At 32.4% G+C, this 15,903-nt stretch overlaps 1 protein-coding gene and 1 non-coding gene across 2 annotated transcripts in view; one reads left to right on the top strand and one right to left on the bottom strand.

Moving 5' to 3' along the window:
- Window positions 1-8,958, bottom strand: part of LOC136977531 (centrosomal AT-AC splicing factor-like) — a 30,803-nt gene extending 21,845 nt beyond the window's left edge. The window contains exons 1-4 of the mRNA XM_067273025.1: window positions 8,809-8,958; window positions 8,578-8,741; window positions 2,456-2,554; window positions 525-591 (exon numbers count right to left, since the gene is read on the bottom strand). Of these exons, the coding sequence (XP_067129126.1) occupies window positions 525-591; window positions 2,456-2,554; window positions 8,578-8,741; window positions 8,809-8,940 (462 nt within the window). The 5' untranslated portion in view covers window positions 8,941-8,958. The remainder of the gene's footprint in view (window positions 1-524; window positions 592-2,455; window positions 2,555-8,577; window positions 8,742-8,808) is intronic.
- A 1,044-nt stretch (window positions 8,959-10,002) lies between these two features.
- TRNAI-AAU (transfer RNA isoleucine (anticodon AAU)) lies at window positions 10,003-10,076 on the top strand. The gene has a single exon. It is a non-coding gene; the product is annotated as a tRNA-Ile (tRNA).
- The last annotated feature ends 5,827 nt before the right edge of the window (window positions 10,077-15,903 follow it).

Raw genomic sequence — 15,903 nt, 5'->3', positions numbered from 1 at the left:
ACAAAAAGTTATTTTACCTTATTTTGAAATATTTATTTTACTAATTTATATAACAACAAACTAACAAAAGTAAATTGTAAACAAATAATTGTTAAAAATCACTGTTTCTCACATTATTAATATTTTGTCAATAACTTAATTATTAAAAAAAATGTATAAACAAAATTTACTCAAATTTTACCATAAATACAATATTTTACAATATTTATATAGTATCATAGATTATTTGAAAATAATACAAATACATAGGTTAGCTAAATAAATAAGTTGAATAAGTTAACTGAAAAATTAAAGAAAAATGATGATAATTTATAAACTATGCTTAATATAAAAATTTAAATTGTTAAATAAATATATGTCTTAAATATAAATATGTCCATATTCATATATGAAGAACACAATGTACATGAATCTTAAGTTAACAATCAGTACATAAATATATTCAGTTTTATGTATCACGTTAAAAATATTAACAGATTTATTTTGGCAATTTTTAAAATTATTTTTAAGAAAATTTAACTTACTTCATCATGAATTTGTTTCCGTCTTATCTCATAGTTTTGTTTTAGTTCTGGAATTTTACTTGAAAATCTGAGAAAAAAAATTTATATATATATAAAACATCTAACATTTAACATAAAGTTTTAAAACAAATGTCATATACATAGTTTTTGAAATAATTTATTAATATGAATATTTGTATCTTTTTTGTCTTAAACTTATTTTTTCGAGAGATAGTTTATTAAAATAGTTAAGAATCAAATTAATTATACTTAACTGCTGGAAGCATCATTTTTTCAGGTGTTAACTTAAAAATCTTACATAAGAATAACTTTTTAGCAAAGGAATTGGAATAGTTTATGATTTTAATTTCAATAATGTCAGAAATGCAGTTATTTTAAAATAGAAAAACACTTATTCAATTAAAAAAAGAAAAATCATATCTTAAGTTTTTCAACAATTTATTTAATAAATTGACTGATTAACATAGCAACTCAACTATTCAGTAATTATGTGAAATGCAATAGATTTTGATGATACTGAGATGTTCTGACCAAAGGCAAAAGGATCTATCTCCAAAAAACTTGAAAATCAAGTTATGTACTTATCATCATACTTAATTAGTATCTTTTTATTGATACAACCCAATATTCTGTGTAAAGAAATGTTCATAATAATTACAGAATGTTTTTCATGCTAGATATTGAACAGTATTGATAAAGAATGCTAATTAGGTATGACAAATGTACAATTTGATTTTCAAGTATTTTGGAGATAGAGCCTTTTGCTTTAGACAACCCAGATATATTGGGTTGTTCGGAAAGTAATTTCGTTTTTTCCATAGAAAAATAAATGCAATATTCTTATAATAAATAAATATTTTATTGAATTATATATTGACCATTTTGGTCAAATACCTGTTGTCATTGTTTCTGGTAGTAGCATGATTTCACATTCATAAAAATTTTGATCATTGTTTACAAAAAACTGATCCAAGTGATTTTTGACATTGTCATTTTAAGTAAATGTCTTACAGTTAAAAAAAATTTGTATAGACCGGAACAAGTAATAATCTGAGTGTGCCCGATCTGGCAAATATGGTTGGTGTGATAACACATCCCATCTAAGCTATAACAGTTTCTGACGAGTTACCAAACTTGTGTGAAATTTGGCATTATCATGGTAAAACACTACACTTTGTTTGTTGATCAATTCTGGTCTTTTCTGTTTGATGATATTACTCAATTTGTTTACTCGATGGCAGTACACTTTCGAATCAATTGTTAAATTGTCTGGTAAAAACTCAAAAACAAATTTCTTTAAAATCCCACCATAGAGAGCATCTCTCTTTAATAACATGTGGAACCCATATATCGAGCTTCGAAACAAAACCAATTCATTTTAAGTAATAATAAATGGTTCAATTTAACAGATTTAATCTCTTAGTGATTTCATGTGTTGTTATACAGCAGATTGCTTCAATCAGTACCTTTATTTCGTTTTCATTGGCTTCAAATGGCCATCCAGAATGTGGTGTATCTTCAATATTAAAATTGCCAGAACGCAATTTTGTAAACCAGTTTTGGCACTGTCTTTCTCTCAACAAATCTCCAAACATGTACCACAATTTTTTTCTTGTTTGAACAGCATTTTGATTTTTTAGTTATAAAAAAGCAAAATATGCCGAAAATGATGCTTTTGATTTTCCATATTTGATGGGTCACCGAAAAAGAACAATTGTACAGAATCAAACAAAATTTTTTACAAATAAGCCTTAAAATGTCAGCTGTCGAAAGTATATAATGAAAATGTGGTTTAAAATAAAATTGGCTGGTAAAAATACATCTAATTCCTCTAGTAATAAAAAAACGAAATTACTTTCTGAACAACCCAATACAATGTGATATAACTTTTCCTTTGTATTGATAATATAATAAAAATATATATAAGTTACCTTTCAAGAGTTTTACTATCAATAATATATTTTGATAATTTCTTTTTATCCAGCTTGTTTTCCCAGAAGAATCCTTTTGCTGATTTTTGATGATCATTACTGAAGAAGAAAAAAAATTATTACTACTAGTTCTAACCAAATGTTTAAAACATTACAACTTATCACAAATATTTAAAAAAAACTTGGGTCTCTTATATAAATCTAAAATATTTTTTCAACTCAAAATTAATTCAATTCACAAATTCATTCTTTGAATTCAGTTATGTCTTTATAAACTTAAAAAAATAAAAATAAACATTCTTCTATAGCTTGAAGTGAAAAAAGTAATGACAGGTATGACAGTTATGCTTAAATATTATATTTATTTGTATAATTTTGTGTAAAATTTCACATACTTATTTTTATATATTTTTTCATTTTTACAATTTATATTTGTAAAGTTTAATGCATTCTAAAGTTCAAATGTTAATCCTTTCAAATAACAAAATTTAAATGTAAATAATTCCAATTACACAACTGTATAATTTAGTATTTTATTTTGAGTATACAAAATGCCAGACTAAAATAATCTAAAATATGTTAATAAACACTTAATAAAATATGTTTCTAAAATAATAATTATTTTGGTTTCCTGAACTTATAGTTACATTCAAAATATTTGAATATGGTAGCCAAGGTTTACACAATTCTTTAATCAATATTTAGTAAGTTTAGTAAATATTCAATTTAATATAAATTAAATTTATTTAGTTTTTCAGATAACAATTATGATAATAAGTAATCCAAGTTTTCCAGCTAACATGCTATTACATAGATTTCTTGAGATAATGTTTAATGCATCTACTTTTACAATCTTAATGGTATTATTTGGCTATTCAACAGATGTAACTAACATTAGCTATTTAACCATTCAGATTTTATAAAAAATTGTCATTCATACAATTAAAATTAAAACCTTTATGAGATCCTGCAATGACCTCTGTCATTACCCGAGAATAGGATAGCATTACAACTAAAGAATATCACTTTACTTATCAATCCAACAACAATTATCTAATAAACATATACACAAAGAATATATTAATATATGAAACTCAACTGTTTATCATGAATATCTAAAGTTATTTGGGATTAGATGGAAAAAAACTGGGTGAACCAGAGTGGGAAGTTTGGAATCTATTAACAGAGAAAAAGAACAAGAAATTTAGCATTTGGGTTTAGACAGAGAACGGGAGAAAAGGAGTTGCTTGGCATCAGTGCCTGGACTAACTGGAAAGAACCAAACTACTCTGTAGATCAGAAGAAAGTCAATTGCCAACAATGTGATCATCATCATTAGAAGCTAATAATATCCAATACTTTTCAAAGTATCTATATAAATCTCTCTCTCTACAAAATGATAACATAGCAACAACCTTGTGTAGTTATGCACTCTAATAAATTAACCTTTTCTTGTTAATTTATTAACCACTGTTTCATCCAAGAACATCTGACATAACAAAACAAATATGGAACCTCATATCTTTATATAAAATAATAAACCATCCACAATAAAACAGCTTTACATAAATAGAAAACACTTTTACATTAACAAAGTTAAACTCTCTCAACTGTAGGTTTCTAGGAATAATCATAATCTGTAATTTTATTTCATCACGAGTCAATTTTGTTACTTCAAAGTTTTCATTATTTACCAGATGTTTATGATGAGAAACAATAGTGAAACGGCATAAAATTCACATACTTTTAGTAAAATTGCTAGTACTTTCAATGATTTACAATCATAGTTGTCAGGCAATAATCAAACATAATATTTAAATTTTAGAATAGAACAAAAATTTGTTTTACATTTGTAAAATGAATTTTTTTAAAGTATAAAAGCACATGGCTATCATATCAAACATTTGTAAAATTAAAGCAAGATATAAATAAACAAAAACATACATGTAAGGTTTACATGAAAATTATTGAGAAAAATAAAAATAAATCCCGAAATGTAAAATTTTGTGTGAGCACCTACAGGCCAAATTGTTTAAACAACACTATGCACAATTGTGGAATATCAACTGTAGGGAGATTGCGCAGTGATAAAGATGAGGTATATAGATTTTCCAAATGAACAAAGTTCTTTTTTCATAACACTACCTCATTAACTTAACTTGAGCACAAAAGGGACTTATAGCCATGCTCTAGTACTCTTTTAGAGAACTCCATTGCCAGTCTATTGTTTGCAATGTATCTTGCTACCTGATACAAACTTGCAACATTCTGAATGTGGCCCCAATATACAATGTCATAGATCCTGTTAGAGTGCTGTAATGGAATCAACGTAAACCCAATTTTTCGTGTAGAGTAACACTATCCCTGTCATGGTACAATAACCTACATAAAGATGACTGGGGAACAATTGATAAAAGAAAACCATAAGTTCTAAAGATATGAACTATGTGTAAAGGTAAAGAGCCAACATAAGGAATTGGGAAATGTGCAATTTGGTGCTCATGTTTATTATGAACGAATGTCTGTGAAAATATAGACCTATTAATGCCGTTAATGAGGTAATTAAACTTGACTGGGGATAACCTGCTACACACAGCACAGTAGAAGATTTATTTTTCTCAATAATTTTCACATAAACCTTACTATTTGTGTTTATTCATATCTTGCTTTAATTTTACAAATGTTTGGTATCTTATCCATGTGCCTTTAAACTTTTAAAACATCTGTTTTACATTTTGATCTATTCTAAAATTTATAAATACAGTATTACATTCTATTATTGCATGAGGATGATGACTAAGTCATTGAAAGTACTAGCAATTTTATTAAAAATATGTGAATTTTAATATTGATTTAAAGTTGTTTCTCATCCTGGGTAAAGTGTGGGTTATTTTGTCAATTATTACCAGATGTTTATTATATTACAGATAATACATGAAATCATGCTGACACTTTTATTTTAAAGCAGTCTATCCATTATCTATTTTAAAGCAGTTTTCAATCAGCATAATTATTTTATATAGATTTAACCTCAACTTTTATCTTAAATTATAAGTACTTGTGATGGCAATGTCAATTACTCATTAGCATAACAGTACTTATAATGCTATTATACTAATAAATAGTGGCCTATTCATCAATAAAATAGCATACAATAGCATCATTGTCAAATGCATAAATAGCTATTCCTAACAAAGCAGTGTAATCAAGAATCATCTATCTGAAGATGTCAGAATATCTATTATGAAAGTCAAACTACAGTAGGCTATCAGTTAATGAACACAATCCGTTCCACAACTATGTTCACTATCCAAATTGTTCATTAACTGATTATCGATTTACCATAGATTTTTATGGTAATTTGATTAATTCGTTCTGGAAACCCCAAAAAATAAATAAAAAATTATATACTTCCTTACTATGTTTATTTACATGTAATAAGAAACTAAAAGCAATCTCTCCATTTTTTCATAAATGGCACATATTTGTTTCTCAGATGTGATTTTCTTTACTCTCTCAGATGCTTGAGTCTTCTTGATTATATCTTTCTTAGCTAAGAATGTGCCTACTGTAGACCTGTTCAAGCCATACTGCCTAGCACCATCAGATATCTTGTGCCCACTCTCTACCTTGGCTATTATCTCTTGCTTGGTTTTAAGGTTAGCATGGTTCTTGACACTCCACTCTTTTTAGGCTTCATAATAATATCAATGTCTTTTTGAAATAAAAAGTTCAGAAAAGCACTCAGAAAGAATTATGTATATGTGAGGCTTGAATGAAATTCAAAATTTTGTGTCAAACCGTTAATGAATATCCGATAGGATAGTTAAACTCTCACCTTTAGAAAATAGAAACCGAGGCAAAACTTAACAAGTGCCCACAGTCTCGCAAAAACTATAAAAAATTATATGTCAGAAAGGTAAACAGTAAGCTGGAATTACAATAGAGAGTTTCAAAGTTCAGAGGAATAATATCTGATTGGTATTGGGTTGAAAGTCTCCCATGCTCCAAAAGGTTTCGAATTGTCACCTGGAAACAAGGGAAAACCAATCGGTATTCATTATTTTATGTCGCTTCTTTTTGTGTTTGTTATCAAAACATATGTTCATTGTCCAAACATAAAAATCTGGTTAATGTTACCTATGGTAGCGAACATGGCAGCTCATCTCTGAAACACTGGGGATGCACGTTCTAACCTAACCTAACCTATTCTAATAAATTACCATAATTACTGCCAACCAAATCATTAGAATAGGTGTAATTTATTAGAATAGGTTAGGTTAGGTTAGAACGTGCATCCCCACTGCTTCAGAAAGCTACCATGTTCGCTACCATAGGTAACATTAACCAGAAATCTTTCGTGACAGTGTTCATTATCCAATTTGTTTGCTGTCCAAACTGTTTGTTAACTGATCACCTATTGTGTAGAGAATGACAACAAGGTTCCTATGATATAGATACAAGTTATCTGTATCCTCTTCATTTTCCAAATTTTAATTTTTCTATAGGCCTACAATATTTTTGTAAAGTAACATAAAAATTTAGCTTGGACATCACGCTGACATAGTATTATTTATTCGCTTGTACAAACTGACCCAAATGTTAGGTAACTTGAGGGAAGGGGAGTTGCATAGGAACAATAATGTGGTGAAGAGTGACTCCCAAATGAGCACTATCACTTTCACTGCAGCTCCCAAGCAATACAGAGTAGTCCCAAAGCAGGTGTGGCGATGCCGTAAGACCAACTTGGATAATTCAGTGTCACACTTTCCCACTGCCCAATGCTCAGCTAATTGAAAGACAGCTATTCTTCCATGAAAAAGTTGGGAGTTATTAAACCAGTCCTTGATAGCTACTTTGGATCTTCAAATTTCCTCTTTTACAGACACAAAATGAATTGTTAAATGTTTTTATGTGAAATCTCCTGTCTATTGAATTGCAATATTTTCTAAATCAAAGATGCAAAGGGATTTTGTGACCACTTACAGCAGGAGTTACATACGTCCATATTGTAAGGAACTGAGTCCGAGCGTTATTTTTATTTTATTATTATTTTTCGTTTTATTATATTTTGTTTGGGGCTTATGTTTAGTTAGGAGAAAGGTTCCCCACCACTCTCTTATTAGTAACCAAAAAAGAAGATAATAAACCAACTCACGAAAGAACGAGTGCCGTAGAAAAAAACTCTCGTGCACTTGCGCTGCCCAGCGGAAATAAACAGTCCACAGAAAAAAAAAATGGAGGGGGAAATCCCCACACTCACTAGAAAAGAAATACTTACTAAACCGTCATAAAACATCCCAGAAAATTGTGCTAAATGCTTTGTAAATGGTTTATAAGATTTTGTCGGAGAATTGAAGCTGCCAGAAAGAAATTTGATGTTAGAAAAACTAGTAAGTATGTAAATAAGAGGAGTAACCTAGCTGAATTGTGACGTCACCTCACAGCATAAAACCAGCATGCTAACCGAAGACGATCGAGGTGATTCCTGGTCGAGGTGTACTACTGAGTGAAAAATTCAAGGCGAAGTCCAGATTGAGAATTAGGTGATCCAAGGTGTTTAAAGAAATTCAATTTGACGATAGCGAAAGGATTGAGAAAACAGGTTCCTAGTATAGTGAGGTGATGGACAGACGTTTAGTTCGTAAGAGATTTTGTTCATAGTTCTTAAGTATTTGATTTGTCGAATTTTCAAAGAGGAATTACGATTAAGTTAAGCTAAGTAGCTGAGTTTTATTGTCGGGTTGACTTGTTGATTTTCGTTAATAAATTTTGTTTTGGATTATAGATAATTGTACATAGTTAAATTCGATTTACTAATTAAATATATTTGAAACTTTTGCTTTGACTTGATATTTGTCATTATTCTTACTAATTTTTTCGGTGCACGCGTAAAAGCCCAGGCCTGGCAAACTAATCTCGAATCCGCGTAAAGTACACGTTAGGTTAACGGAAGTTTTACCGGCCGCAATTAGGGTGGGTTTCCTAAGATACTAAAAATAGTACGTTACAATATATTTTACATTAATATCTATCACATGCAATAGATAAGAAACGTAATATCTTTCTTATGGTATAAATCTGATATAATAATAATAATAATTATACAAAAGTACACAAACCTTGCTAAGTGATTTATCATTCCAAAATGGGAGACTGAGACGTCATCCTCCACATAATGTTTGATAATTTCTTTTTCACAGAAATAACACCATATTCTTATATTTTCTTCCCAATTCTTTTCATGAATTTCGGGCTGGACTAATATTTTCTTCATTTCAGAAATCTACAGCGTAATTAAACAAATTAAATATTTAATTTTCAATGCAGAAACTATTGCAATTGTAAATTACCTTTTCGGAGAAACGACGTAATAATTTATTTAAAGCTTCTCTGTGATATTTTTTATACACGTGTTGTTTTCCATCTTGATGATTTCGTTTGCAAATATTGCACAAACAAAACTGTACAAACCCAGCCGCCATTTTGCATTACATTAAGTGTTGCCAACTCATAATAATTTGTGTGGTCGAGATTATGGCTAGCTTCTCTTAATCTCTTAATTAGTAAGCATTACTTTGAGTTCATAAAAAGTACTTTGCCCATAGAGAAAAATAAAAAAGCCTTGAAACAAATTAGAAAATAGGCATTAAAATATTCAATAAATAGAAATCTATTGAATGAAAGATCAGATATGAAACTGACTTGGATTTGAAAAATGGAAAAAAGCAACACAACCCTTGAGCGATCTTTCGAGTAGAGGATATAGCGAGTGTAGTTTATGTTTAAACTATAAATATATGTTTTATGATATTAATACCAGTGTCATAAATCTTATCTTGATTTGCGGTTCATATTAATAACAATTTATCACTACAAATAAGATACCATTTTCATTCGATTTCTATTATCTTAAAATATAATTTAATTTTATACTATAGTTTAAAAATAAAATAATAAACAAAAATAATATTTATAAACACAACATAGTGTAATTAATCGATAAATATTTTTATTTGAAAAAATTACGAAAAGTTTTAGAAATTTTTCAAATTTTAATACAACGTAACAATGAATAGTATTGTTGAATTTTATTGTTCGAATTCCATTGTTGAAATCATACGATTCAGAAGTCGAAAGCTAATCGAGGTGAGATTTTCGGTGCGTTTGCTAGCGGGATGTTTGGTGTTTAGTGCAGTCACCTCAGGAGAAAGAGCCGAATATACCCAGCCAAACATCGATGTTCAGATGTGTCCGTGACACACGCTTACCTTCTGAATATCCCGCTAGCAAAGTAATCGTTTCGGAGACATTCGCTCACGATTATTGGAGGGTGCATTTACAATTTGCCGACCCGAGTAACATGAATTTTCTGCAAATCGTGCTTGTTGAAATGAGCTCACTTCGGCAATTGAGTAGCATAAAAGTTTCGTGGAAATACTAAATTAAAGTAGATTGTTCGGTTAACTGTTTTCGTGGTTGCGTGCTTCGTAACGGAATGTCGATCTGGTCTCCAATATATTCTCGAAGAATCGCGTCATGTTCGTGGCTCGTTAGCTCAGTAGGTTAGAGCGTCGTGCTAATAACGCGAAGGCCGTGGGTTAGACCCCCACACGAGCCAGTCGTTTTATTTTGCAGATTCCGAACGTCGTAAACAGAGTTCACTAGAGACTTTGATTTTCGACATAACGATAAATCCCTCATCAGTTGAACTGGAAGCTATTCATTTAAACACGCACCAACGTAGAACAGGTGTTTCGGTCAATGCGTACGACTTTCGCAGTAAACCAGAGTTTTGTTTCGTCGTAGCCGTTCGCACGTCAACGAGTCCTTTAATCATAACGCAGCTCGGAGAGTTTCGTTGCGAACTCGAAACGAGGTTACGAATATTATTCGACGGACAGCAGCAGATCGACTAGCACAAAGTGTAGAGATAAATGAAAGAGAGCAGGAGTTAGATTGGAACGAGCCGAGACGATTCCTGCTTGACGGATAACGTGTAATTATAGCGGAGTTGGTGGAGGTGGTAAGAATGACTTCCCACGTAGTCTAGTGGCTAGGATATCTGGCTTTCATCCAGGAAACCCGGGTTTGATTTCAGGCGTGGGAAGTTTTTTCGTTTCTGCGTTTCTAAGTCGTCTACTTTACGGGCGTTGTTTTTTCTTTTTCGAAGCAATCCTACAGATCTACGTTCGAGACCTGAAGTGAAATCTCGTGGAAATTTTCGCAGATGGATTTGCATGTTTGAGTGGGAGTAAAAAATAACAATAGGCTACGCCAAGATGCGGGAAAACGAACAAAAGCAAGTTCCCATGCCGGGAATCGAACCCGGGCCACCTGGGTGAGTCAGGTAGCCTCACCACTAGATTACATGGGAGCACACGTTTGTCAAAACTACAATCTCTTTCCGCTTCACGTAGAATTCAGCGGTTGGGAGGGCTACGAGTAATGTTCTGAAAAAGCTCGAGGATTTCCGATTGCGCACTCTTTTACTATTTGTTTTAACCAGATTTGTAAAATATTAATGCGTTAAAATAAATTTTAAGTTATCTGAGAAATTATCAACTAAATTTACGTCAGCCGAATAACAGCAAAAATCATTCTCCGCCTGCGGGCACTAAGAAGGTCATTTTTAGCAAGCTCATTATGATCATTTCACAGAGCTCATTATGATCATATCACAGAGGTCAGTCCCGGAAAGCGTGGCCTGGCAAGGCCACGCTTTCCGGGACTGACCTCTGTGATAGTCACGCGAGTGTACTGTACATCAGTCCACGAGAGGCAGTACACAAAAGAATAACAACAATAATTTATTTTTTTCACGTGATTAGCAATATACAAGATTCTTTCGGATTCCAACTCTTAATGTTATACAATATCCAAAACTAAGGTGAAGAATCGAGTGAATACATAACAAAGGAACGCGCTCGCGACAAATAAGAAAAGACGGACTTGTAATTTTACGACTAACTTACACTAAATTATAAACTAAAAAGGAAAGGAAGAATAGCAAGAAGTTTTAGTATGATAGAGGAGGTTATAAGGAATACTCGGGTTCTCTGTTTGGTATTTACGCTCTTCCACTCTAAATCGTTTCTCGCTGATCTTTTTCGGATCTCTTCGAAGATTCTCCTTATACAAGGGACGTTGTCTCTCTCTCTCTCTCTCTTTACGTTAGCCACCTTCGTCTCCCTTTGTCCTTCTAGACGACGAGCAGGAGCGTAACTTTCGCACGTCTACATTCACCGAGAGTCCGATCCAAGAATGAACCTTCTTATCGTTCTAGTAGCCTCAGGGACTTCACTCCCCCATTGTTAAAGTTTATTCGTCAATTTGCGAGACGAATTGCTTAACTTAGTTATTTTTCCACAATAGGCCGAATAACCGAGCGGTTAAGGCGGCAGCCAACCACTCTAGAGGACTCGAGAACGAATTCGGACGGGTCGAAAAATCCCAGAAATTTCTTGAGATAGTCTGTCTGGATATGTTGGGTTCATAATGGATTTGCTAAAAAAAAGAAAAAAAAATGGAACAATAGTGCCTACAGAGGAAAAGGATTAATATAAAAGAAAAGTTGCTCTTCCGCACCATAAGCCATTTTATTTATACGGAAGGTTTCTGACAGATGAAATTAAATAATTTTTTTATTATTATTTATTGATAACTTTGGTTCATTTTTATTGAAACTGAGACAGACATCGAAGGTAAAATAAGAAATTCACGTTATTTTATAATTTATTGAATCATAAAGATGTTTAGCCACTCTACGCATCTTATTTCAACTTAAAGCACCGCTTTTTTCCCAGTGGCAATTTTTTAAACTAAAAATTTTCTCCCATAAACTTGCTTTCCATAGCTTACGTAACATACCGAAAATTTCTTTAAGTTGTTTTCTATTGTTGGCAGCTTGTTTGGCTTGTTCTAAACGGGGAAACTTATTTTATAGACACCTTGCAAGTTATGAGCAATACAATTATTAAAATTTTATCTTTTCCTATTATATTGACATTATTATGAGAAACTGATAAAATTTTTTAAAATTTGGGAATAGACTACTTATTTGGAAACTGCTTATCGAATTAAATATTTCAACTGTAAATACTTGTTGGCCGGATGGCCTCAGAGATAAGCGCTAAGATGTCAGCTTACCGCTCTGGGAAACCCGGAAACAAATCCGGACAATTCGTAAAACCTCAGAATGTTTTGTGGTTAGTCCATCCCGGATATGTTGACCACCGTCCCTCACCATCCATGTGCCTCATTACGGCACTGGCCGGACCCATTTCGGGCTTAATTAAAAGGCCCTCTTAATGCCCACAGGTCGAAAAGAGTAAAAAGAAATACCAATGAAAAATGATATTAGAATTAAATTAAAGTTTAAAATTGCAATTGAACAAATCTATACAATAATGTACAGTACGCATTCCAAACCATTAGAATAGTTCTAACTAATGATGACTTTAGAACTATAAAAGGTAATAAATATGCACACGGTAACTGAAAAAAATTAAGCTACAATTTGGAACAATTAAACTTTGCTTTGTAAGTGACAAAAGTTTATGGATTCAAGTTGTCAAAAATTTTTATTTTAACTAAACGTTACATTTTGTTGTTTGTATCTATTAAAATCGCATACTGGAAATGTTCATTCTTTTGTTTAATACATAACTTGTCAACGCGTTCTCACAAGCACGAAGAATTGATCCTATCCATCAATAATTTCCTAAATTGCTTTTTAATATTAAACTTTGATTCATTGTTCTTGTAAACTGTGCCCTCCAGGAAGATGAAATAATCTGCAGGAGGCCAAGTCTGGAAATTGTGGAGGAAAAAGACTTTTGGAGAGTTCTGATCGTCAAAAAAATTTCTCAGCAATCATTGTTTTATTCGATGCGTGGCACGTTATTTTATTGATATTATTAATCTTTGTTCAGTACAGCCACAAAATTCTAAACAATTTCTGCATAATGCTCTAATTTGAGGCATATATTCGTGTTAGCTCAAACTCTGCAAGCCTGGAATATATTATACAAAATATCAACGAATTAAACCTTAAAAGAAATTCCAGGATAATTAATTGCAAATTTGATAATCAATTGCAACTTCCAACATTTTCGATTTACTTAGATCTTCCTCAGGATTCTTTAAATTGGAATATCTTTAAAGAATCCCGAGGAAGATCTTCTAAGTAGATCGAAAACGTTAGAAGTTGCAATTGATTATCAAATTTGCAATTAATTATCCTGGAATTTCTTTTAAGGTTTAATTCGTTGATATTTTGCATATTCGTGTTATTTGAAAATTTACATAACCGTTAAAGTTAAGCAATACCTCATAGATGAACACCGATGAGGTATTGCTGAAGATTAATGGTTATGTAATTACTTATTGTAATAACATGGTAATGTAATAAAGTATTTCTCAAAATTGAAATGTTGCGTGTGAATCGTCGAAATCAAGAATAGTATCGAACGAGCTTTATTGTAAAAAATTAAATACAGGAACATGGCCGGCGTTATTCACATTTAATAAATATAAAATAGAAATACAACTTCACAAAGTTAGGACCTTGTCTTGTCTTTTACTTCCGCCGTTCACACCATCAGCAGTCCTTTAAAGTTCACAGTCTCTCGGAGACGACCTTTCTTTTGAGGCTACTGCCTCCGTAAAAGAATGTAAAACAGGTAAAAAGCGTCCTCTGGTGTTATCGCCACAGTTAATTTATCACATTTTAAGTAAAAAATTAAATACAGGAACATGGCCGGCGTTATTCACATTTAATAAATATAAAATAGAAATACGACTTCACAAAGTTGGGACCTTGTCTTGTCTTTTACTTCCGCCGTTCACACCATCAGCAGTTGCTTTTGTGTCCAGTTGGAATAACTCTTGAAACAATTGTATTTTTGAAGTGTTTTCGCTGTCAAAAAATAGAACTTGATAAACTTAACATGTTTTGAATAAGAAAGAGTAAGTGACAAAATATGTATCCAATGGATTAGCAAAATGCTTGATTGATGGAATTGGAAAAAAAATCGCCTTCTACCCACATTTGCCAGTTACCTGATCTGATAATAATCATTATTTCACAGTTGATCCGCTTGTGCAAACTTTATGCTATTTTGATTTATAGGGTGATCATAATTAAAGACTAAAGCCTGGACTCCACATTACCTGAAAACAGAAACTCAGAAACAGAATTCAAACATACAGTTATCGTTTATCGTTTTGTTTATCGTTTCAGTTTTGTTTTCGTTTTAACTTGACTCCACTAGCACGTTACGTGGAATCGCGCCATCTGTTGATCAGTTTTGTAATTGTCGTAGAGTCAAACATGGACGACGCTACGGATTTTGCCTTGCTTTCTCTGCATTTATTAACAATTTCATTGTTAATAAAGCAAGGCAAACAATTTCATTGTTAATAATCTTTGAATTATTTACATTTTTTGTCGTATTTTCTAATTTCTTCAATGAATAATTCCAAATCTATTTGTTTCCACATCCTTTTCGCTACACTTTCTGCCATTACGACAATCAAACTGCACGTGATTAGGCGTCACAAATCCTCGCGTTTTTATTGGTTGCAGTACGACAGAAGCGCGGAACGAAAACGGAAAAGTTAAATAATGTTTAACTTTGCTTTCAGTCTTGTTTCTGCCTAACTGAACCTTCCAAAACTGAAAGTTTCGTCAGTTTGGCTTTCAGTTTTACGATCACGTCGCGGATTCCGGTAATGTGGAGTCCAGGCTTAAGTGTTCAGAGTTTTCTGTATTAGGTACTATTGGGTAGCGGCCGGATGGCCGAACGGTCAAGGTTAGCAGCCTGCCGCCCGGGTCCCCCAGGGCGGCAGGCTGCTAACCTTGATCGAACGGGACCGAAATCGGACGGGTCGAAAAATCCCCAGGAATTTTTCGGAGGGTGGTGTATCCGGATATGTCGGTCCCCGTCCCTCACCACCCGGCCGCCCCATTGTGGTCCTGGCCGAATCCATAATGGGCTTGCTATAAGAGGCCCTCTTAGTGCCCACAGGGTGGAAAGAGTTACCAAAAAAAAAAAAAAAAAAAAAAAAAAGGTACTATTGGGTAAATCTCAACCAAATTTGACATAGATGCTCCGTGTATGCGGTTTCGATTTTCGGAAAAAATTTACTTCAAAATTCAGCCGCTAGAGTGAAATTTGGCGCTACTTTTTCCTTAATAAGCATATTATGTCTTATAATTCCAAATAAGACGTATTTAATGTAATAGGAATATTTTATTGTTCAACAACTGCAAAATGTAGAGTTAGCTGCATATGGTTTTATGCGTACGAAATTAAATTATCAATTCCACATTCCACTTCAAAGGAGATGGCTCCATCTCCCTGCTTTATAAAGCGTATTCGCCACACAATGACAGGGAACACAATTGACTGCGTGCAGTTACCGCACTTGTGAAATTCTGCGTT

The sequence above is a fragment of the Centruroides vittatus genome, unplaced genomic scaffold (genome assembly GCF_030686945.1).
Source record: "Centruroides vittatus isolate TY-2023 unplaced genomic scaffold, ASM3068694v2 contig_460, whole genome shotgun sequence".
NCBI lineage: Eukaryota > Metazoa > Arthropoda > Arachnida > Scorpiones > Buthidae > Centruroides > Centruroides vittatus.
Note: the sequence above shows the minus strand (reverse complement) of the source record. Positions and strands in the feature narration are given on the sequence as shown.